Below are 24,921 nucleotides of genomic sequence, written 5' to 3'. Positions count from 1 at the left end.
CTCAGTTGTAGGACGCACTCTACCAACACCACTTGATGGCATTTGGAAATGCCCCTATTCAGTGATGCTAATAAACTTTTCCTCGGTTATTCCTTTTACTTGGGTGGAGTTCAGCTTGGCGACTATCTTTTTCTCCCCAATCTTCCTTGATGCACACACTATTTTGGATTTAGAGACTTTACCAGGTGGTATATCCCTAAGAAACAAATAATAATAATAATAACAATAATAATAATAATAAATATTACTTTACATTGTCCTTAATGCGCTAGATTCTTTATAGGCAAACTCCCCAATCAAAATTACCTGTGGAGTTCCCGCACAAATAGGCTGTCCCTTCACTGGTAGTGAGGGGGTTGCTCTGTCTGCATGTGAATAGTATGGCACACATGGAGCTATCCCTGAATCAAAATGAAGGGGAAGTCCTTGCAGGCTCCATGTATGCACTGGAGTTGCTGCCTGTGCCCACAAGGAATGACTGGACCTGTGGGCAATGGTATGGCTAAAGCGGACTCTGGATCAGTCCAACATATGGCTTCTCTAGGGCTATATTTCATGCCATGTTTACCAACTATAATGGATGGGATCTGAGCTTGCAGTGACTGACCAAGAGAGAGATCTTGGGGTTGTGGTGGCCAGTTTGATGAAAATGTCAACCCAGTGTGCGGCGGCTGTAAAAAAGGCAAACTCCATGTTAGGCATAATTAGGAAAAAAATTGAGAATAAAACGGGCAATATCATACTAAAAGGTAAAAAAGGTAAAGGTGTCCCCAACCAGTCGTGTCCGACTCTAGGGTGTGGTGCTTATCTCCATTTCTAAGCCCAAGAGCCAGCGCTGTCCGAAGACGCTTCCGTGGTCATGTGGCTGGCATGACTGAACACCGAGGTGCACGGAATGCTGTTACCTTTCCCGCTGAAGCGGTACCTATTTATCTACTTGCAATTTCTTGCTTTCGAACTGCTAGGTTGGCAGGAGCTGGGACTGAAGACGGGAGCTCACTCCGTCACGCAGCACTCGGGTCTCGAACTGCTGTCCTGCTGACCTTAGTCTTAACCACTAAGCCACCGCGGCCCTACTGCCGCGGTGGCTTAGACATGACAGAGGTGTACAAAAGTATGTATGATGTGGATAAGGACACATTTTTCTCCTCTCATAATACTAGAACCCAGGGTCATCCCATGAAGCTGATTGGTGGGAGATTCAGGACAGATAAAAGGAAGTACTTCTTCACACAGTGCATAGTTAAACTATGGAATTCGCTACCACAAGATGTAGGCTTTCTTCACACAGAGCTTTTATCCTGCTTTTGAGATTGCTCCTTCACGAAAGTTTGCAGGCTCTTTACATGACGCTGTGATAATCCAAGGACTAAATGCCCTTTGTTCTATTTTTAAATAGCTTGCAGATAATGAGCTATCAAATTACCCTGTTGTGTTCTGCTTCAGTTTCCTCCATGAAAAGAGTAAAGGCCCTTTTAACTCCATTCAACTTACCCTTGGTCAAATGTGGTCACAGGAAAAATGCCTAGGCCTTCTACATGCAGTTTGCAGTTTTCCAAGGGAATGGACAGTGTATTCTTGAAAGTAAATTCACAGGTAAAATTTTCATTAATCTTTGTAGTTTCTGGCACCTGTAAAACAAAGAAGAGTAATCAGAGAACAGATTTAGTGGGAGGGAGAATGCAAAAAATGTATGTAATTGGCATTAATATAAATGCCACTAGCTGGATCTATTTGTAACCTTCAGTATATGATTGCATGGATGCCCTGATCCAGGAATTACCCCAGGCATGCAACAGGCACATTTTATGTATTTATTTATTTTCTATACTGCCCAGTAGTCAAAGCTCTCTGGACGGTTCTCTGGGTTAGGCACAAATGGAAGCTCAAGATGCAGAAACCAGCATTCTACTATGTATGGGTAAAAAGACCCCTTGAGAGGTTCACTTTCTACTCCTAGCTTGACACAAGATCTTGCTGTAAGTTGATTGATATGCATACACATAGCTGGATGCATATCAGGATATTCATGCATGTGTAACCCATCTAGCAAGATACCATTACCTACTTTACAGGTAATGCATTCCTTTTTGTCTCTTGTCCTCTGCTATCTGTTCAGGGTCATAGATGTTAGAACATACTGTTTGGTCCAGTTCAAAAGTAAAATGCTGTTTAATTTGAGGCCAATGAAGCAAGCAGCCTAATCCTCGTTTTTGAGCAATGTGGGTGCAGCATCTCTTGTAAGTATGGATGGATCTATTTCTGGTCCATGTTAGTTTCACATGTGTTAATTGTTCAATCTATCCTGTTTTGGCATTAATTTGCATGTTTAAAATCACATGAAAATTTGTGTTTAAATAAACATATTTCATTTTAAAATACACATTTCTATATGCATTTTGGTACATTTTTTGAGCTGAGAACTGCATTGCAAAATTCAGAGAAGAGTGAAATCCAACAGATGACTGTGCTCTGATCCATACATTAGTCCAGGAAATGTGGATCAGGTCAGTTCATATTAGAATTCCCAAAGAACAAATTCCCAAAGAACAAATTCCTCAGGATATCCCTAATCTCTTCTAATCCTTCAGCTGGAATCCCTCTGCCATCATTACGCTGAAGGCCAAGGATCCCTGCAGCACTGCTATTACACAAATACCTATTGCCAGTGAACCCTACCTTGTCCTGTTCTCTTGGGGTTTGCCACACAAGAGCTTACAGTAATTTTCGCTTGATTAGTTGTTAATGTCTAATGTAAAATCTGTTGTGGCCAGAAGGCCTTCTTGAATTACCAAAGCCTCTTAGTACGCTTCCTGTTCCAAATTAATGATATCCTGTGTTCACATAAGTAGAGTGAGAGATGCAAATGTCCTCCATGGAATTTTTCCTGTTGACTGAGCTCATGGCTGACTTGCATGACATAACTGCATGACAGGTTTTCCTTTTATGGGCCTTCTCTGCTTCTGGAATTATCTTCCATTTACTTATTTTATTTGCGGTTCCAGCTTTCCTACTCTCAGGTTTTCTAAGTATCCACTACTATCTCACCACTGAACTATTATCATATAACTTCTTACCTCCACTCTGATAGGTGGGTACTGGAAAGCCAAGGTCACCTGTTTTGTGAGATTCTCCTTGGTTTCTTGAACCTCTGCAAAAATAGTGACTTTGACCAGAAGCTCATCCTCAGTTGAAATCAACGTGTTTATGTAAGCATCAACTGCTACTTTCAGGGGAATCCGAATAACTGCATCAACACAACGAAGAGAGAGCTAAAGAGAAACATACCTACGACAAAGCACAACATGGTGCCTTGCAGGTGGATACTTTTTAGGGCGATGGCTTCTGTTTGCAAGGGGAAGGCATCAGAGAAGGTGGAGACAGGACCATGGTCACTGACCTGCACATATCCTTCTTGGATCAGAAATTTCAGACTAAGGAAGGAGTGAATGCGGCTGATACCTGCTCCCTTGTCTTCTCCGGTGTCTTCCACTTGAAGTGGAAAACATTAGAAGTAGATTGGAGAGTGCAAGAGAGGCCTCTTCACAAAGGGGAATGTTATTATGTATTACTGATTTATTATAAGATATATAAATCACTCCACACTGAGAGATATTGGAGTAGTGTACAATCAGGTAAAACACAAAATACAAAGAGTTACAGTAAATACAAATGGATCAATAAAACAGGGGCTGGAATTTACTCATCATTCAGGAAATGACTGCCTGAAAAGAAGAGTCTTCAGCTGATGCCAAAATAGGAATGGCTGTCCTATTCTGACCTATGGCTCCCATAAGTGTGTTCCCAATGAAGGGAAGCTCACCGGGACAAAATCTGAGGTGCTCCTCCTCTTAGAGAGATGGACAGCCACCATCAAAATAAAAAGGCATGGGAGATGATTTTGTGGGGTTTTGTACACACACCTGGCTTGCCTTCTGTTTGGACAGTCTGTTGGATACTTGTAAGTCTGGATTCTAGTTTCCCAGTATATGACTCCAGGTGGCAAGAGGCAGAAAGGTCAATTGTCTGTGCACTGGCAGACTTGCTCTTTACCACAATGTTCAGATCAATGGGTTGTCCTGGTGACACGGTTTTTTCCTCTTCCACCCCAAACTCAAGGTCTGCCATGGGAGGCTCAGGGCGAGGTGCTGCTGCACCAGATAGCGAAAGGGAATAGTGTAAATAAAACAAAGCATTTTCCATAGCTTCCCTTTCCTCTAGAGAGCCTGAAAACCAGGAAAAGGGAGAGAGAGAGAGAGAGAGAGAGAGAGAGAGAGAGAATCAGTCCTGAAGTCATTGGACAGCATTTCAGTGGTCAATTTCAGGCTGCATGGTTAAAGCAGATTGCTAGGAAATTCCAGCCCCTCTTGCAAGGACACTCTGATGACCTAAATTCCATTTCAATCTGGTTTCAGTGTGGGATTTGGTACAGAAACAACTACGCCAGGAGTGTCGCACCCCTTTCAGCTCGAGAACCAGATTCAATTTCAGAGAAGTTCTCAGCGGCTGTATTCCATTGGTGGCTGGGAACAAAGGCAAAAGGAGTGAGGCCAAAAACGCACTTATGTTTAGCTTAAAGCTTTTATGGCCAGTAACTAAGCCTTAGGAGAGTCATTTCAAACTTTTGGAATGGGGGAAAAAATCCTGCAAAAGCCAGGAAACCACCAAACGATCAGGGGTCAGGGGGAGGAAGCAGGACCATCTGGAGAACCCTGAAAGGCTGGACTGGGATCCCAGGTGGGCCAGATTTAGCCTGCAGGCCTGAGGTTCAACACCCCTGATCTGTGCTGGGAAAGAGTCAGGGGAGTGCAATTGTGTCACTTCTCCTGGACCTCCCAGCAGCTTTCAGTACCATTTGCCACAGTATCCTTCTGGACTGGCTGTCTGGGATGAGCATGGGAGGCACTGTGTTGCAGTGGCTCCATTCCAACTTTGCTTGGTTCCAGAAGGTGCTGCTGGGGACTATTACTGTGCTTCATGAGTTCTGTTTTGTTGCTGATCCTATTTGACATCTACACGGAGCAACCGAGCGAGGTTTGGTATGTGGCGTTATCGCTATGCTGATGACACCTGGCTCTATGTCTCATTTTCATCAAATTCAGGTGAAGCTGTGGATGTGCTAAGTTGTCTGAAATCAGTAAGGGACTGGATGTCCAATTAACTGAAGTTCAATCTAGTCAGCACAGAGGTGCTGTGGGTGGGCGATTTGTTTCGACCGGGAGCAGTGGTGTAGTGGTAGATTCTGAAGTGCAGGCGCTCATCATGACAATCCCCATAGCCCCCCACCCCCAAGGAGAGTCCAAAATTGCAGGCAGCTGCGTTGATCCATATCAACAAACCAGTTCTAGGAGTTGTCATCTGCTAAGAGCAGGTCTTTTGTAAAGCTAATGGGTCTTCATTGCCTATTCAAGACCAGGCCATCCCAAAATACTTTGCATTATAACAAGGAATAATATATTGTTGCTGGAAAAATTCATTTACCCCCACAGCTACTGTGAGGATTGCAGCTAAGTTCAGAGGAACAGGGAATTCTGAAAAGGGTGGCAGGTGATGTGAACATCCCTGCTAATAAAAAAGTGCCTGTGCTGTGTTCCTGTGAGCCGTGACTCCACTACACCACTGGCAGGGAGATCTGTTCTGGATGGGGTTGTACTCCTTTTGAGAAATGCAGTTCACAGTTTGAAGGTGCTGTTGGATCTAGCCTTATCATTAGAGACCCAAGTGGCCCGTGTAGCTCCTTTCACCAGATAAAGCTGGTGTGCTACCTGGACAGAGATAACCTGGCCACTGCTAAAACCTCATTTAGAATATTGCAATGAGTTGTACAGTCAGCTGCCTTTGACAACTGTTCAGAAAACTGCAGGCAGTGCAAAATATAGCAGCACACTTACTATACTGGGATCAGACTAGAGGAGTATGTAAAATCCCAAACTAAGGGCCATTCCACACACTTCCAACAGACACACCATGGTAGTTTGTATGCTAGGTGATTACCCTGCCTACTATAGAAAAATCTCATGACCTAAGCTTTTCTCTTTTCTACTCTGTGAAGAAAACGAAAACCTCAGTGTATCAGTTACCTTCTGGAAATTTGTATTGGTCTGTGATGTCTTCACGTTTGTTCTTTCCAACAGCTTTGGTGCTGATGTTCTTTCCTATTGCCTTGGTGTCTACAGATTTCTTGATGTATTTGACTTTCCCATTCACATTCTTCACAAGCCAATAAACCTTGTCTGCATTCACTTCGGAAAACACAAACATGGTGTCATATGGAAGATAGACTTCTCCTGTTTTGATTGCTTTTAATGGAGCAGGGCCACATCGGAAAAGTCCTACAGATAAATATGAAGAATGTTAATTTCCCCCCCTAGTTGTATTAAGAACTCAGGGGCTCGCTAAACTCTGCCTGTTTCCATCTGGAACTCAAATCACAGCTAAAGAATAGTAGCAACAATCGCTAAATTATGGTTCCAGTTCCCAAAGCTTTGTATTATAATCCCATGAAATCTAGATGAAAATGGGTCACTGAAAATTTGCCCATAATATATTTATTTGATTTAAAATAGTATTATCCCACATTTCTACGCTGAAATATACTCAAAGCAGCCCCATAAAAATGTTATCGCCAGTCTCCAAGTGCAACTAATTTCCTGATGTTTGAATGCAGATGATTGAAAGGCTGTAAAATTTACAATTATTTATTGTTCTCATATTTCACCAAGTCATTTGTCATCTTTATCCAAAACTCATAAGAACATAAGAGCAGCCCTGTTGGATCAGACCAAAGGCTTATCTAGTCCAGCATTCTGTTCACACAGTGGCCAACCAGATGCCTGTGGGAAGTCCACAAACAGGACAGGAGTGCAACAGCGCCTTCCCACTTGTCTTCCCCAGCAACTGGTATACAAAGGCATATTGCCTCCAGTACTGTGAGTAATATATAGCCAACACGACTAGTAGCCATTGATCCTCCAATGGAAATCATGTGAGATGGCACCATCACGGCTGACTTGCATAGCTCACCTGCATTACAGGTTTTCCTTTTATAGGTGACAGATACACACTCAAGACACATTCCGCCTCGACACTCCAAAAAGCACAAGGGACTTGCAAGGGACCTATAAGGTCCTCCCTAGCAAAGAATCATGTGGAACGTTCCCAGCCTTTCAGTTTAATGCAGACAAAGAGAAGGAAAAAGCTCCAGAGCAGATGCACTCTGAAGGGATGTCTACATTGCACATTACTTCTCTTCATTCTGATGCACTTCTGGCTCTCTCTGCTTACAGCAGGTTTGGCTTTGGTCATCCATCTTATTCTTCACAAAGCACATTCTCTTGTTTTGTGGCAACCACATACTTCAGGTGTACATCAGAGGTAACATGGGGATTGCCCTGGGGAGAAGTGGACTGTTTGCCACCTTTCTGGGCCGTCCAGATATTTAAGAATATCTATGGGGAGAAGCAAGCGCTTGCCCAGTCCTACCATGCTCTGTGCTCACAACTAGTTCAGTATGTAGTGGTCATCTGACAAGGATTGCTTTTCCAGCCAGCACTTCTCAGTGCATGCTGACAGCCAAATGCGGAGCATGTTGCCCACAATAGGTTGGGAGCATCTGGGGGTCAACACGGGCAGGCTTTCCCCCCAGCTACAACGTGCCCAAATGGTTATGAAAATAGGTCCTAAGACAGCATTTTACTACCAGTTTTTGAATGTGAAGCATTTTCCCCAAATACCACCACCAACAACAACATCAGCAACAACACTTTGTGACATTCTTTGCCAACAATTAACACATCACAGATCCAGCTTCAGAACTGAGTGTCCTTCCACTCAAAGAGTGCTCAAGGCGATGGACAAAGATTCAAATACATAAAAGACCCCAAACTCAAAGCATATTTTAAAACTGGTGATTAATGATAAAAAGAGCGGTATTAACTTAAAACTTAAAAACTCGGCAGAAAAATATCGTTTTCACCAGCTGTCTAAAGGACACCAAGGAGGAGACTAGACTAACCTTCCTGGTGGGGATGCTCCACAACTGGGATGCTGGTACACCAACATTCCTGTGTCATTACCTCTGTCTAATCCAAGGGAGCAGAACCTCAGGCCAAGGGTCCAAATCCAGCCCCAGCTGCAGCAATTTAATTCCCAATGCGTTTCCATACTTGGTCTTTATCAAGGGAACCGAAGAATACAAAATATACATGATAAGTGATATATAATGTACACCAAAACACTTAAAATACATTTTACATGTTTCCAAAATAATTCTTGAATAATAGTTTTCTCATCCATCCTTCCAGTAGTTAGAAGAGGGATAGAAAGGGAACGAAAAATACTCCGGGTGAATGACTGGCTACGAAGGTGGTGCCGACGAGAGAGATTTGGATTCTGGGACCACGGGCTATACTTCCTGGAAGATGGGCTGTTGGCTAGGGATGGGTTGCACCTCACAAAGGCTGGGAAGAATGTGTTTGGCCACAGCATGAAGAACTTCATCAGGAGGGCTTTAAACTGAATCCTACGGGGAAGGGAGATGTAATGTTGGGGGTAACAATGGATGTAGGCGCATGCACTGCAATGGAGAGAACAGCTCTGATAGCGTCCAATAATAGTCTTCAGACACAGGTAGGAAGAAAGCCAGACTATGAAGCACATGGTCTTCGATGTCTATATACTAATGCCCAGAGTATGGGAAACAAACAGAACGAACTTGAACTCTTAATACAGGAGGGAAATTATGACTTGATAGGTATAACTGAGACTTGGTGGGATGACTCTCATGACTGGAATACAGCAGTTGAAGGATATAACTTGTTCAAAAAGAACAGGAGGAACAGAAAGGGAGGCGGGGTTGCACTGTATGTGAAAAATACATATCTCTGCACAGAAATACAGGAGGAGGAGCTTGGTAGCCCCATCGAGAGCATCTGGGTTGAAATAAATGGAGCAAAGAATAAAAGGAACCTGGTGGTCGGAGTCTACTACCGGCCACCCAATCAAGGAGAAGACAAGGATGAAACTTTTGAAAAGCAAATAGCCAATGTTTTAAGGAAGCATGATGTAGTAGTAATGGGGGACTTCAATTTCCCCGATATTTGTTGGGAGACAAATTCTGCAAAACATGGCCCCTCCAGGAAATTCCTGACTTGTGTGGCGGATAACTTCCTCCTACAGAAAGTAGAGGAAGGAACTAGAGGATCGGCTATCCTTGACTTGATCCTAACCAACAGAGATGACTTAGTGGATAAAGTAGCAGTTACAGGAACTCTGGGGGAAAGCGACCATGTTGTACTTGAGTTCTTGGTTCTAAGGGAAGCAAAAGCCGAGTGTACTCAAACGCGTACCCTGGATTTTAGGAAAGCTGATTTTAATAAACTCAGAACAATGATCAGTAAGGTCCCATGGCAAGCAATGCTAGCGAGAAAAGGAGTCCAAGATGGGTGGGAACTTTTAAAAAAGGAAATTCTCAAGGCACAATCACAAACAATTCCAACAAGAAGAAAAGGTGGAAGACAACAGAAGAAGCCAATGTGGCTTCACAAAAAGCTTAGGGATGACCTGAAAACAAAAAAGGACACATATAGGAAGTGGAAAGAAGGCCAAGTAACAAAGGAAGAGTACAGGCAGGTAGCACAGAATTGCAGGGATGGCGTCAGGAAGGCTAAAGCGGAGAACGAGGTGAGGTTAGCGAGGGATGCTAAAAACAACAAAAAGGCTTTCTTCAGCTACGTGCATAGTAAAAGGCAGAGGAAAGAAATGGTTGTTCAGCTATTAAATAAGGATGGCAAAATGATAACAGAGGACAAAGAAAAGGCAGAGGTGCTCAATTCCTACTTTGGCTCAGTCTTCTCCCAAAAGAGGGTCTATGACCCCCCTGGCAAAGGCGAAGTACAGGCTGAAGGGGCAGGATTGCAGCTTGAGATCGACAGGCATATGGTCAAGGAACACCTCATTACTTTGAATGAGTTCAAATCTCCAGGGCCAGATGAACTGCATCCTAGAGTCATAAAGGAACTGGCAGAAGAACTCTCAGAACCGCTGTCTATTCTCTTTGAGAAATCATGGAGGACCGAGGAAGTGCCAGATGACTGGAGGAGGGCTAACGTTGTCCCTATCTTCAAAAAGGGTAAAAAGGAGGAACCTGGGAACTACAGACCAGTCAGTCTGACATCAATCCCTGGGAAAATTCTGGAGCAGATCATAAAGCAATCCATCTGGAAGCACCTTGACAACAATGCCGTGATTACTCGAAGCCAACATGGATTTGTCAAAAACAAGTCCTGCCAGACAAATCTGATCTCATTTTTTGATCAAGTCACCTCCCTTGTAGACCGTGGGAATGCTGTAGACATCATATACCTCGACTTCAGCAAAGCTTTCGACAAAGTGCCCCATGATATCCTGATGAGCAAACTAGCTCGAAGTGGGCTAGATGAAACAACGATCATGTGGATCCACAGTTGGCTACAGAATCGGACTCAAAGAGTGCTTATCAATGGGACCTTCTCAAGCTGGGGAGAGGTAACGAGTGGGGTACCGCAGGGCTCAGTCCTGGGCCCAGTGCTCTTCAACATTTTTATTAATGACTTGGAGGAGGAGGTGCAGGGAATGCTGATCAAATTTGCAGATGACACAAAATTGGGAGGGATAGCTAATACTTTGGAAGACAGAAACAAAATTCAAAGTGATCTGGATAGACTGGAGTGCTGGGCAGAAAACAACAGAATGGCATTTAATAGGGACAAATGCCAAGTTCTGCACCTAGGAAAAAGAAACCAAATGCACAGTTACAAGATGGGGGATACGTGGCTCAACCACACTACGAGCGAGAAGGATCTTGGAATTGTCGTCGATCACAAGCTGAATATGAGCCAACAATGTGATGTGGCTGCAAAAAAGGCAAATGCTATTTTGGGCTGCATTCATAGAAGCATCGCTTCCAAATCCCGGGAAGTACTAGTTCCCCTCTACTCAGCACTGGTTAGGCCTCATCTGGAGTACTGTGTCCAGTTCTGGGCACCACACTTTAAGAAGGATGCAGACAAACTGGAGAGGGTTCAAAGGAGGGCAACAAAGATGATCAGGGGACTGGAAACAAAGCCCTATGAAGAGAGACTGAAAGAACTGGGCATGTTTAGCCTTGAGAAGAGAAGACTGAGGGGAGATATGATAGCACTCTTCAAGTACTTGAAAGGTTGTCACAGAGAAGAAGGCCAGGATCTCTTCTTGATCATCCCAGAGTGCAGGACACGGAATAATGGGCTCAAGTTACAGGAAGCCAGATTCCGACTGAACATCAGGAAAAACTTCCTGAGTGTCAGAGCAATACGGCAATGGAACCAATTACCTGGGGAGGTGGTGGGCTCTCCCACACTGGAGGCCTTCAAGACGAGGCTGGACAGCCATTTGTCAGGGATGCTCTGACTTGGATTCCTGCACTGAGCAGGGGGTTGGACTCGATGGCCTTGTAGGCCCCTTCCAACCCTACTATTCTATGTGTTGACTAATTAAAATAATGTTTTACTATTATTTATGAATTTTAACATTCTTTTTAGGATAGCTTAGCATGTTTTGAAGATTTTAATTAGTCAACACATATTATTCAAGAATTCTTTTGGAAACATGTAAAAATGTATTTTAAGTGTTTTGGTGTACATTATATATCACTTACCATGTATTTTATATTTTGTATTCTTCAGTTCACTTGATAAAGACCAAATGTCAAAATGAGTTGGGAATTAAATTGATGCAGCTGTTTCTTTTCTGACTTTGGTTTCCAGCCTTACAGCTGTTTTTCCTGGTCCCTATTGGCACTGTTGCTTCTAAATCTAGCCCTCCAGGGTTCTCCAGGTAGCCGTGGCCCCTTCCTCCCAACCACTGATGGCTTGGTGGTTTTCCCAGCTTTAGTGCAATTTTCCCAGTGGTGGCTCTCTTAAGAGGGCTCTCCAGGTGCCACTGTCATTGTCATCCACGTCATTGTCAAGGTGCTCCCGCCGCCGTTCTAAAGGGCTGAAATGCTTCTCCTAAGGCTTAGTTACTGGCAGCAAGGTAAAGGTAAAGGTGTCCCCAACCAGTCGTGTCCGACTATAGGGTGCGGTGCTCATCCCCGTTTCTAAGCCGAAGAGCCAGCGCTGTCCGAAGACGCTTCCGTGGTCATGTGGCCGGCATGACTGAACACCGAGGCGCACGGAACGCTGTTACCTTTCCCGCCGAGGCGGTACCTATTTATCTACTTGCAATTTCTTGCTTTCGAACTGCTAGGTTGGCAGAAGCTGGGACTGAAGACGGGAGCTCACTCCGTCACGCAGCACTCGGGTCTCGAACTGCTGACCTGCCGACCTTCCAGTCTGCAGTTCAGCGTCTTAACCACTAAAGCTTGAAGCTAAAATATGGAGCTATTTTGGCCCCGCCCCTTTTGCCTTTGTTCCCACCCACCACTAAAATGTGGGCCTCAAAAGCTTCTCCAAATGGAGTCAGCCCTCTGCCTGAAAGAGGTTCCGCACCCCTGGCCTAACTACATCTAATTGCACAAAATATTACCAATAGTAAAACCTGCATAATTTATTCAGAGCACTAAATGAGTCTTTGCACGTCGCAGAATGTGGGATCAGTGGGGAAAGAACTTAACTGGTTTTAGTTTAGCTAATTTTTCATAAAACAGATTTTTAATCTTTAATTTTGCTTTTCCTTTAATTCATCAGACAAGTCTTACCTTGGCTGTCTTCCAGAGGTGTGCTGTCAATCACCTGCCAGCCATCAAAGCCCTTTGGTAAGTCCAGCCTTTTCATCCAGACATCATTCCATACATGGAAATTCCTGCGTGCAGTTAGGTTTCAGAATGGAAAACATAAAAAATATTCTCAAGTGCAGTTTCATGTTCTAAACCAAGTCTAATGCTGTGGTCTTCAACGTGGTGCCCATGGGCATCAGTGTGCCCAAAGATACATCTCTTGGTGCCTGCCAGGCTCTATGCCCCTCTTGATTTTTATTATATTTCTTAAGCTTTTTCTCATTAAGCAAAAAAAGAAGCTGGCATGCTGCAAACGGAAGTGTTATCCTCCAGCACCATTTTTATTTGAGTTCAAAATATTGGTTTTGTGGTTTGGAGCTCAGGCCACACCTCCACTTTGTAATCTGCCCAGGAACCTAAATACTTTTCTTTAGTCTCACCTGTTTGCTTTCTGGGAAATAAGTGTTTGGGACTGGCCATGCCCACCATGGTAGCCATTTTGTGAGCGCACGCACAATACCTCAACATTCCAAATATGCCCTCTGACCCAAAACTGTTGGGGACTCCTGGTCTAATGTGTATATTTGACTGTATAGATATTTCTGAGCAGAAACTGCCCACTTGGATTGATTTGACTCTTACTGAAAGCCACAGAGAATGCTGGATGCTAATGGACACCAATCCATGGACTCATCTAGCCCTGTGCTGGTGGTGGCTTCTCAGCGGCTCAGGAGTTCTCTCTCAGCCCAGCTACCTTTGTCATCAAAGATGCTTGGAACTGAATCCAGAACCTTCTGTGTTCAAAGCAGGGGCTCTACCAATGAGCTATGCTTCCTGCCATGAAAGGTTCTGAAAGAGAGATATAATTGCCGTCAGAAGAGCACTCGATGGTTGCTGCAAAGTGTCATAGCAGAAAGCAAGCAAGAGAAGCCCAAACACTGTTCTTTTAACTAGCCTGAGAGTTCCACTCAGGGCTGTAGCGAGGTGAGAGTGACTGGCACAGCCATCTGGGGTGGAGGTATCGAGTGAGGTGCCTTACGACAAGAAGAAATGGCGTCTACAGATAAATATGAAGAATGTTAATTTCCCCCCCTAGTTGTATTAAGAACTCAGGGGCTCGCTAAACTCTGCCTGTTTCCATCTGGAACTCAAATCACAGCTAAAGAATAGTAGCAACAATCGCTAAATTATGGTTCCAGTTCCCAAAGCTTTGTATTATAATCCCATGAAATCTAGATGAAAATGGGTCACTGAAAATTTGCCCATAATATATTTATTTGATTTAAAATAGTATTATCCCACATTTCTACGCTGAAATATACTCAAAGCAGCCCCATAAAAATGTTATCGCCAGTCTCCAAGTGCAACTAATTTCCTGATGTTTGAATGCAGATGATTGAAAGGCTGTAAAATTTACAATTATTTATTGTTCTCATATTTCACCAAGTCATTTGTCATCTTTATCCAAAACTCATAAGAACATAAGAGCAGCCCTGTTGGATCAGACCAAAGGCTTATCTAGTCCAGCATTCTGTTCACACAGTGGCCAACCAGATGCCTGTGGGAAGTCCACAAACAGGACAGGAGTGCAACAGCGCCTTCCCACTTGTCTTCCCCAGCAACTGGTATACAAAGGCATATTGCCTCCAGTACTGTGAGTAATATATAGCCAACACGACTAGTAGCCATTGATCCTCCAATGGAAATCATGTGAGATGGCACCATCACGGCTGACTTGCATAGCTCACCTGCATTACAGGTTTTCCTTTTATAGGTGACAGATACACACTCAAGACACATTCCGCCTCGACACTCCAAAAAGCACAAGGGACTTGCAAGGGACCTATAAGGTCCTCCCTAGCAAAGAATCATGTGGAACGTTCCCAGCCTTTCAGTTTAATGCAGACAAAGAGAAGGAAAAAGCTCCAGAGCAGATGCACTCTGAAGGGATGTCTACATTGCACATTACTTCTCTTCATTCTGATGCACTTCTGGCTCTCTCTGCTTACAGCAGGTTTGGCTTTGGTCATCCATCTTATTCTTCACAAAGCACATTCTCTTGTTTTGTGGCAACCACATACTTCAGGTGTACATCAGAGGTAACATGGGGATTGCCCTGGGGAGAAGTGGACTGTTTGCCACCTTTCTGGGCCGTCCAGATATTTAAGAATATCTATGGGGAGAAGCAAGCGCTTGCCCAGTCCTACCATGCTCTGTGCTCACAACTAGTTCAGTATGTAGTGGTCATCTGACAAGGATTGCTTTTCCAGCCAGCACTTCTCAGTGCATGCTGACAGCCAAATGCGGAGCATGTTGCCCACAATAGGTTGGGAGCATCTGGGGGTCAACACGGGCAGGCTTTCCCCCCAGCTACAACGTGCCCAAATGGTTATGAAAATAGGTCCTAAGACAGCATTTTACTACCAGTTTTTGAATGTGAAGCATTTTCCCCAAATACCACCACCAACAACAACATCAGCAACAACACTTTGTGACATTCTTTGCCAACAATTAACACATCACAGATCCAGCTTCAGAACTGAGTGTCCTTCCACTCAAAGAGTGCTCAAGGCGATGGACAAAGATTCAAATACATAAAAGACCCCAAACTCAAAGCATATTTTAAAACTGGTGATTAATGATAAAAAGAGCGGTATTAACTTAAAACTTAAAAACTCGGCAGAAAAATATCGTTTTCACCAGCTGTCTAAAGGACACCAAGGAGGAGACTAGACTAACCTTCCTGGTGGGGATGCTCCACAACTGGGATGCTGGTACACCAACATTCCTGTGTCATTACCTCTGTCTAATCCAAGGGAGCAGAACCTCAGGCCAAGGGTCCAAATCCAGCCCCAGCTGCAGCAATTTAATTCCCAATGCGTTTCCATACTTGGTCTTTATCAAGGGAACCGAAGAATACAAAATATACATGATAAGTGATATATAATGTACACCAAAACACTTAAAATACATTTTACATGTTTCCAAAATAATTCTTGAATAATATGTGTTGACTAATTAAAATAATGTTTTACTATTATTTATGAATTTTAACATTCTTTTTAGGATAGCTTAGCATGTTTTGAAGATTTTAATTAGTCAACACATATTATTCAAGAATTCTTTTGGAAACATGTAAAAATGTATTTTAAGTGTTTTGGTGTACATTATATATCACTTACCATGTATTTTATATTTTGTATTCTTCAGTTCACTTGATAAAGACCAAATGTCGAAATGAGTTGGGAATTAAATTGATGCAGCTGTTTCTTTTCTGACTTTGGTTTCCAGCCTTACAGCTGTTTTTTCTGGTCCCTATTGGCACTGTTGCTTCTAAATCTAGCCCTCCAGGGTTCTCCAGGTAGCCGTGGCCCCTTCCTCCCAACCACTGATGGCTTGGTGGTTTTCCCAGCTTTAGTGCAATTTTCCCAGTGGTGGCTCTCTTAAGAGGGCTCTCCAGGTGCCACTGTCATTGTCATCCACGCCATTGTCAAGGTGCTCCCGCCGCCGTTCTAAAGGGCTGAAATGCTTCTCCTAAGGCTTAGTTACTGGCAGCAAGGTAAAGGTAAAGGTGTCCCCAACCAGTCGTGTCCGACTATAGGGTGCGGTGCTCATCCCCGTTTCTAAGCCGAAGAGCCAGCGCTGTCCGAAGACGCTTCCGTGGTCATGTGGCCGGCATGACTGAACACCGAGGCGCACGGAACGCTGTTACCTTTCCCGCCGAGGCGGTACCTATTTATCTACTTGCAATTTCTTGCTTTCGAACTGCTAGGTTGGCAGAAGCTGGGACTGAAGACGGGAGCTCACTCCGTCACGCAGCACTCGGGTCTCGAACTGCTGACCTGCCGACCTTCCAGTCTGCAGTTCAGCGTCTTAACCACTAAAGCTTGAAGCTAAAATATGGAGCTATTTTGGCCCCGCCCCTTTTGCCTTTGTTCCCACCCACCACTAAAATGTGGGCCTCAAAAGCTTCTCCAAATGGAGTCAGCCCTCTGCCTGAAAGAGGTTCCGCACCCCTGGCCTAACTACATCTAATTGCACAAAATATTACCAATAGTAAAACCTGCATAATTTATTCAGAGCACTAAATGAGTCTTTGCACGTCGCAGAATGTGGGATCAGTGGGGAAAGAACTTAACTGGTTTTAGTTTAGCTAATTTTTCATAAAACAGATTTTTAATCTTTAATTTTGCTTTTCCTTTAATTCATCAGACAAGTCTTACCTTGGCTGTCTTCCAGAGGTGTGCTGTCAATCACCTGCCAGCCATCAAAGCCCTTTGGTAAGTCCAGCCTTTTCATCCAGACATCATTCCATACATGGAAATTCCTGCGTGCAGTTAGGTTTCAGAATGGAAAACATAAAAAATATTCTCAAGTGCAGTTTCATGTTCTAAACCAAGTCTAATGCTGTGGTCTTCAACGTGGTGCCCATGGGCATCAGTGTGCCCAAAGATACATCTCTTGGTGCCTGCCAGGCTCTATGCCCCTCTTGATTTTTATTATATTTCTTAAGCTTTTTCTCATTAAGCAAAAAAAGAAGCTGGCATGCTGCAAACGGAAGTGTTATCCTCCAGCACCATTTTTATTTGAGTTCAAAATATTGGTTTTGTGGTTTGGAGCTCAGGCCACACCTCCACTTTGTAATCTGCCCAGGAACCTAAATACTTTTCTTTAGTCTCACCTGTTTGCTTTCTGGGAAATAAGTGTTTGGGACTGGCCATGCCCACCATGGTAGCCATTTTGTGAGCGCACGCACAATACCTCAACATTCCAAATATGCCCTCTGACCCAAAACTGTTGGGGACTCCTGGTCTAATGTGTATATTTGACTGTATAGATATTTCTGAGCAGAAACTGCCCACTTGGATTGATTTGACTCTTACTGAAAGCCACAGAGAATGCTGGATGCTAATGGACACCAATCCATGGACTCATCTAGCCCTGTGCTGGTGGTGGCTTCTCAGCGGCTCAGGAGTTCTCTCTCAGCCCAGCTACCTTTGTCATCAAAGATGCTTGGAACTGAATCCAGAACCTTCTGTGTTCAAAGCAGGGGCTCTACCAATGAGCTATGCTTCCTGCCATGAAAGGTTCTGAAAGAGAGATATAATTGCCGTCAGAAGAGCACTCGATGGTTGCTGCAAAGTGTCATAGCAGAAAGCAAGCAAGAGAAGCCCAAACACTGTTCTTTTAACTAGCCTGAGAGTTCCACTCAGGGCTGTAGCGAGGTGAGAGTGACTGGCACAGCCATCTGGGGTGGAGGTATCGAGTGAGGTGCCTTACGACAAGAAGAAATGGCGTCTGTGAAGAAAAGGTAGCCACCAGACAAATGCGCGAGGCTGTCTTTTCTTCTGTGGTGGTGACATGGCATTGAAATGCTCTCCCATTCAAAATCCAACAGCCCCTTCTTTCTGTATCTTTCTCATCAGAAGCTGAAGACACTTTTGTTTCAAGGGTAATTTCAAGTATAACATCTTTCATAGTTCCACTGGCACTGGCTTTTAAGACGGCACATCTGTAATCTCTTCACTGTGGGATTTTGTAGTACTGGTTGTATTACAGGCCTTCACAATCTAAGCCTCCCCTGACCTGGTGCCCTCTGGAAGTGTTGGACTACAGCTCCCATTATCCCCAGCCAGTATGGCCACCAGGTTGGGGGAGGCTGATCTACTATGTTATTATGTGTAATTTTTTTTATTATATTGTATTGTTTTTGTCCTTGTGCTGCCATTCTGAGTATAATAGCAGAAGATATTATTATTGTTATCACTACTACTACTACTATTCCAGAATGCAGACATATTTAGTTATAACTAGATTCTGGTTCCACTCTGGATCTGTACAGTACAAATGGGGAAGAGGGTGAAGAGGATAGTATTCAAAGGCACACCAAAAGTTATCGTTTTCTCAGCCCCGCCCCCAACCATGACCTTACAAGGGGACTAATTAAGAAACTGTTGTAGTTACCAAACAGAGTCTGATATGGACAACATTTCTCCCTTTTCATTGTAGTATTTATCCATGTTTATATTTGCCTCGGCATCATGAGCACATTCGAAGGCGGTCACACTTCTGGCTGGAATCCCCAGACAGCGCATGACTGGAAGACAGAGAAGGAGATCAAGCCTTGAAGGTGATGCCTTTGCTCGGCTCCCTGTAGCGACGCCCACTATTGCTTTCTGAGGGATGTAGCATGGTGTGAAAGGGACTGGGCTCTATTCCTAGTTGTCACATCTGAGGCTGGCCTGGCTGCAGTATCCACAAGATCAGCCTTCCTCAACCTGGCACTCTCCAGGTATGTTTGGGCTACAACTCCCATCTTTCCCATCCAGCATGACCACCAGCCTTCCCAACCTGGCACCCTCCAGATGTGTTGGACTACACATCCCATCACCCACCAGCCACAGGACAGGCTGGTTGGCAGATGATGGGAGTTGTAGTCCAACACATCTGGGGGCTGCCAGGTTTGGGATAGCTGCACAACAGGCTAAGTGCTGGAGTGGCTTTGATGGCCTCTGAAAAAGAGCCATCAAAAAAAGAAAAAGAAAAAGAGCTCTGGTGGATCAGATGAAAGGTCCATCTAGTCCAGCTTCCTGTTGCCAACAGCGGCCAAGCCGATGCCTCTGGGAAGTCTGTGAAGAGAGGCTAAAAGGCAACAGGCTTCCCTCTGGAATGTTCCCAGCATCTGACATTCTGAGATATGCGGCGTCTGAACATGAAGGTTCCATTGAGTTCATCACAGAAGACGTAGGCCATCGCCAAGGTGCATACTGTACCTGTGGTAAGCACACCGGAGAAAACCCAGCACTGGCCATAACGGACACTTTTTTGGGTTCTGTAATACTGCTGCAAAATTGGGACACTTCCGGTCCAGGCCAGAGGAAGAATACCATGAGGATAGTGCCCTGACCAGCTAGCAGATAACACTCCTTGATCATCCTCAGAGTTGACCTAAGAAACAGATGGAGAGAACAAAAACATATGGCACAACCCCCTCCCCTGCCCTCTACATTCTGTCCACATTCTGTAGCAGCTGTACCACTGCTAGATTAACTCCTGATGGTCTCTTCTCAGTTACTCAGCACATCTGCAGGTTTGAATGTTGCTTCCTGATACATGAATTGCCTGTTGTGGAAAGCGGTCTTCTGTCATTAGCATCTGAATCTGCTCAGAGTGAGTGGCTAAAGCAAGGAGTGGTCTTCATCTTCTCCCTGATCTAAAAGAATCCAATCTGTGTTAAAGCATTTATTAAAGGACATACCAAAGCTGACATGGCCCTGGCGGTGTACACAGGATCTCTTCTAGGAGTCGGCTTCAGCTGGCTCTCGTCCAGAAGGTACATGCAACAATCCAAGATGTTTTCCTCAAACTGTTTGAAAGCCAAGTTCAGTCACTGTTAAGCTGCTCATGGCTGAAAAATACCCTTTCCTTTACTTAATACGACATAAAGATGCTTAAATTCATGTGAGATTAAAATATTTCATAAGAGTTTCAAGTGAATTTAATGCTTGTGAAATGCACTCTTTTTAAAGGGCCTCAAATCAGAGTTTTATTGGCCTCCAATAAAAAATGGAACAGGCTGAGATACTTGTTGCTGTTTTGCAGCAAACAATATTTAGTCAGGGTACAGAGATCCTTCTAAGGCCTGTGCTGCCACCTACACGAAGTGTTTTATACAGCCAGCATCTTCTTTGAATGTATAGGGGACTCTGTTCATTCATAAAAGGTAGCAGAGCATCACACTAACTCAATCTCTAACGGCCAAAAAGCTCATTGAGAATTGCCAGGTATGTGCCTAAGGAGGTGGACTAGGAGTGTGGGTTATTTACTCCTTTTTACTATGTCATGACTACCATTTTTATGGGTGTGTGTGTGGGGGGGGGGGTTCCCCTTATGACGGGGACCCCCTGAGCAACTCCTTAAGGATCTCTTGCCTCCTTAAGAGTCCCACCTTCCTTCTTTTACCTTCCCCTTTCTAATAATGTGTGGTTTAAGCTATAGGTGTGGGATGATTGACACTCTAGATCCATGGTTTAATCGCAACAGTTTACTTGTAAATTAAGGCAAGCAAATTACAACTAAAGGTATTTATACAATAGAGCTGAGTGATACAAAAGGCATTAAGAGAAAATATAAGTTGCAAAACTCAAGTTCCTTTATCCTAGCTGTACTTAGTCTTCTCCAGGCTGCTTCTTCCTGCTCCCTCTTCAGGCTCTGGGCTCCCTGACTCTGCTCTTACTGGCTCTCTCATTCTCTTTATATACCCTCCTCCCTCAAAACTGAAAGTACTGTTTCAAACCTGAAGAAATTAAACTTAACTGGGGAAATGAAACTGAAACTTAACCGGGGAAATGAAACTGAAACTTAACTGGGGAAAATGAAACTACGCCTCTCAGGGATACCCCCTCCCAACAAAAAACTCCTTGCCTCTAGGCCTGACTTTTTCTTTTCCTTGCCTCTGTAGGCCTCGAACCTTCACAGTGTGTGTGTGTGTGTGTGTGTTTACACACATACAGTGGAGGAGTGGCTCAAAAGGGCTGCACTGTATTACGCCAGCCAGCATTTAGGCAGCAAAATGTATCTCCTTATTGCTTTTGTTTCCACTATACATTTTGCATTGACATTTATTCAAGTGAGATAGCAGTGCAAGCTTGTGTCTAAAGGACAGACAGAAAGAGAGGAAAGATGTGAAATTTTACCTGACCAAAATTCCAAGGTCTTGCAAATATACGTCCTAAGGATGATCCAGAATACTGATATCCAGTATCATTGAGCACATACTCAGCTCTTTGATCATCATCAGGCATGTAAACAGAATCAGCTAAAACAAACACATGAATGCATTACTTGGTTTTGTAGTCAATTGTCAGAAAGCCTGGCTGGAGAGAAACACTCTCAGGGTCGGGCTTGCAGCTGTCAGAAACAGTGGCATAGTGGTAAATTTTGAAGTGCAAGTGCTCATGACAGTCCCTGTAGCCACACCTCCAAGGAGAGTCCAAATGTTCATGCAGCTGCATTGATCCGTATCAACAAACCAGTTCTAGTGGAGCAGGTATTTTGTAAAGCCAATGGGTTTTTATTTCCCTTTCAAGACCAAGCCATTCCAAAATACTTTGCATTACAACAGAGAATATATTGTTGCCGGGAAAATTTATTCCCGCCCAGATAGGAATGTCCGAATCTACCTGGGTCTGGTCCAGGGATGTCTATCATGGGGAAATACGGCCCTCTGGGGACTTGACAGATTCTCTGAAGCCCCTGGTCTGGCTTGCAGATTCCATCTAAATTTTTTCCTTTAAAAATGGCAAGAGATGTATCTTAGGAAAATTACGGCTGTAATTAATGTATTATATGCAAACTGCAACCACAATTGACGCATAACTGAGCACTTTACTGTGCTTACACAATTTACATATGTTGCCATTTTTAAAGGGAAAATTTAGACAAATCTGCAAGTAGTGCACAACCCTTCTGCTCTTCCTGCCAGTTCCAGCAAGGAGAGCCGGTCTACTGTGGATTTTGGAGGTTGGAGTCTTAGGAATCCGACCTCCTTTAAATCAGTTGAGGATTTCTTCAGCATCCCAACCCCAGCTACTGTGAGGATTGCAGCTAAGTTCAGAGGAAGCAAAGAAATCAGATGGGGCTGGCAGATGATATCAGCATCCCTGCTAATAAAATTGCCAGTGTTGCATCTCTGCGAAGCCTGGCTCCACTAAACAATTGCTCAGAAACCGATAGACTTTGGTGGAAATACAGGTAAGACAACAGATGGACCTGAATTCTCTCATGCAAACTATCAATTTGTGTTCTGGCTTGCTTCCCTGTTCCAGCTACAGGTAGCCACAACACAAAACAGCTACCATTACAGAACAGTAGGTTGGGGCTAGCCCAATACATTTTGCTGCCTGAAGCAGAGCAGCAAATGGTGCTCCCTCCATCCCACTCCAGCCAAGGCGCATTGTACCCAAAGCCAGCCAAGTCATTTTGGCACAGAATGCAGACAATCCTGCAAGTACCTCTCTCCCCATCCCTGGCAGTAAAAATACAATAATAACAAAGTAAAGCTCAATTGGCTGCCCTTCCATGACAAACCAAAATCTGCTGCCTCACTCTGCCCGATGGTAGGGCCAGCCTGGTGGTAGGTTAATGTATATTATCAAGTGGTTTCCTGGATAATGATTCTCTTCTTGTTTCATATTACATAGTGACCTGGAGAGATCCCATTTCAGCCACTGCAGTGAAAAGATTCAGTAAAATACTGGAGAGCTCAAATTTGGTTGACACGGTTGTATTTGAGCCAAGGCTTTGTTTTTGGGGTGTCATTGTCTGCTGAATTCTGTCCCTGCTTATGCTTAAACAACTGCCATTGTGATACTATGGCTATATGGTGAGCAGCAACTAAAATTTAGAGTTTCACAGCCTGACAATCCTATTAAACCTTATGGGATCATGGGATAATCAAGCCTCACTGGTTTTTGGAGAAAATACCTAAATGATACATCTCTTACATAGCAGTGATAGAAGTTAACCATCACATTGATTACCTTCACTCCAAGGGTTGAACAAAACATAGATATTTTTCTCCCCAGGATTATAAACATTAGGCCCTGTTTCCACATTCAGACAGTATTTCCCAACCATTGCATCTGCTGGACTGGTCACAGAGATGAGGCACTAAGAAAACACAAGATCGTCATAATACTATAATATGATTATGTCGTCATAACCAGGTATCCCATCACCCTGTGTAAATGGGGACACTAATTTGCACTAGACACTCTGTTGCTTAAGTGGTAAAATACACTTTCAGAAATAATTAAAGAAGCCCATGTTAGCAAATCTCACACTGAAACGTTTGCCCAGCCAATTGAAGGAAAGGAAACAGGTACCCTTTCTGGACCTTTCAGGAGATGAGCCACTGGAAACAAATACATTCACATGTGCCGACACATAGAGCAATTTAAAGGAGTCGTCGCAATATCTTACCAGCCAATGCTCAGGTGATGGTTTCAACTCCCGTCAGCCCCAAACAACATGGCCAACTGTCCTTAATGTTCTCTGGTGGTGTGTCTTTGTCTCAGATTGCATCAGGATCTGATATTTTGTATCAAAGATATTTGATACCCACTTTTTCAATAAAAAAAATGTTTCTTGCGGTTTTTGTTAACATGGGCTCACCCTTTTGACTAATCCATAATCATATTTGGCAAGAGGAAGTTGGCTATAGCACCACTTCCAAAGCTTCCAGTCTTACTATTTGTTAAATGTATTTGATAAGAGCAGAAGAGCCCTGCTGGATCAGACCAAAGACCTATGAATTCTAGCATTCCATTCCCACAGTGACCAACCAGATGCCCATGAGAAGCCCACATGTGGGGGTTTGATCATATGAAGCTTTTAATCTGCTATTGTCTTGCCCCACTTGAATGATTTTGTGGGCTGGTCACACACCACCGCCGTGAGTGCTAGAGAACTCTCCCACAACAGCTCCCTAGCAACTGATATTGAGAGGCATACTGCCTCCGATTCTGGAGGTAATATATAGCCATCAGGACTAGTAGCCGTTGATAGTCTTGCCCTCTATTAATTTGTCCAATCCCCTTTTAAAGCCATCCAAGTTGGTGGCCACCAGTACATCCTGTGATAGTGTATTCCGTAGGTTAACTACATGCCGAGTGAAAGAAGCACTTCCTTTTGTCCACTCTGACTCTCTCATCATTAATTTTCATTGGATGATCCCAGGTTCTCATTTTTATTTATTTATTTATATTTTTATACGGCCCAATAGCCGAAGCTCTCTGGGCAGTTCACAGCAATTAAGAGAGAGGGAGAAGTTTTTCTATCCACTTTCTCCATACCATACATAACTTTATACATGTCCCCCATTATTTGCTCTTTTTTCTCAGGTAAAAAGCCCCAGACATTTTAATTATTCCTTAAAGAAGAGTTGCTCCAGACCCTTGATCATTTTGGTCACCCTTTTCTGCACCTTTTTCAGCTCTACAGTGTTCTTTCTGGGATGCAGTGACCAGAACTGTTCACAGTATTCCAACTATGGTTGCACCATAGATTTGTATAGAGACATTAGAGATATTGCCAGTTCTATTATTCTATTTATTTTATTGCAATCTTTCTTGACCCTACAGTCCATTAGGCACTTACTCTTTTCTTGATGCCGTAAAGGGTATCAC

The 24,921-nt window shown here is 43.8% G+C and overlaps 1 protein-coding gene across 1 annotated transcript in view; it reads right to left on the bottom strand.

Annotated features, from left to right (window-relative positions):
• The window catches only part of LOC146344730 (protein-glutamine gamma-glutamyltransferase 4-like), a 28,794-nt gene continuing 3,873 nt past the window's right edge, over positions 1–24,921 (bottom strand). The window contains exons 4-14 of the mRNA XM_084858105.1: positions 23,275–23,404; positions 21,430–21,551; positions 19,992–20,099; positions 19,507–19,681; positions 18,698–18,830; positions 16,957–17,060; positions 6,081–6,332; positions 3,924–4,226; positions 3,078–3,247; positions 1,495–1,631; positions 1–196 (exon numbers count right to left, since the gene is read on the bottom strand). Coding sequence (XP_084714231.1) covers positions 55–196; positions 1,495–1,631; positions 3,078–3,247; positions 3,924–4,226; positions 6,081–6,332; positions 16,957–17,060; positions 18,698–18,830; positions 19,507–19,681; positions 19,992–20,099; positions 21,430–21,551; positions 23,275–23,404 — 1,776 coding nt within the window. The 3' untranslated portion in view covers positions 1–54. The remainder of the gene's footprint in view (positions 197–1,494; positions 1,632–3,077; positions 3,248–3,923; positions 4,227–6,080; positions 6,333–16,956; positions 17,061–18,697; positions 18,831–19,506; positions 19,682–19,991; positions 20,100–21,429; positions 21,552–23,274; positions 23,405–24,921) is intronic.

This window comes from Heloderma suspectum, chromosome 5 (assembly GCF_057233095.1).
Source record: "Heloderma suspectum isolate Gila_16-S chromosome 5, 16-S_ref, whole genome shotgun sequence".
Lineage (NCBI taxonomy): Eukaryota > Metazoa > Chordata > Lepidosauria > Squamata > Helodermatidae > Heloderma > Heloderma suspectum.
This window is presented reverse-complemented; position numbering and strand designations above follow the sequence as displayed.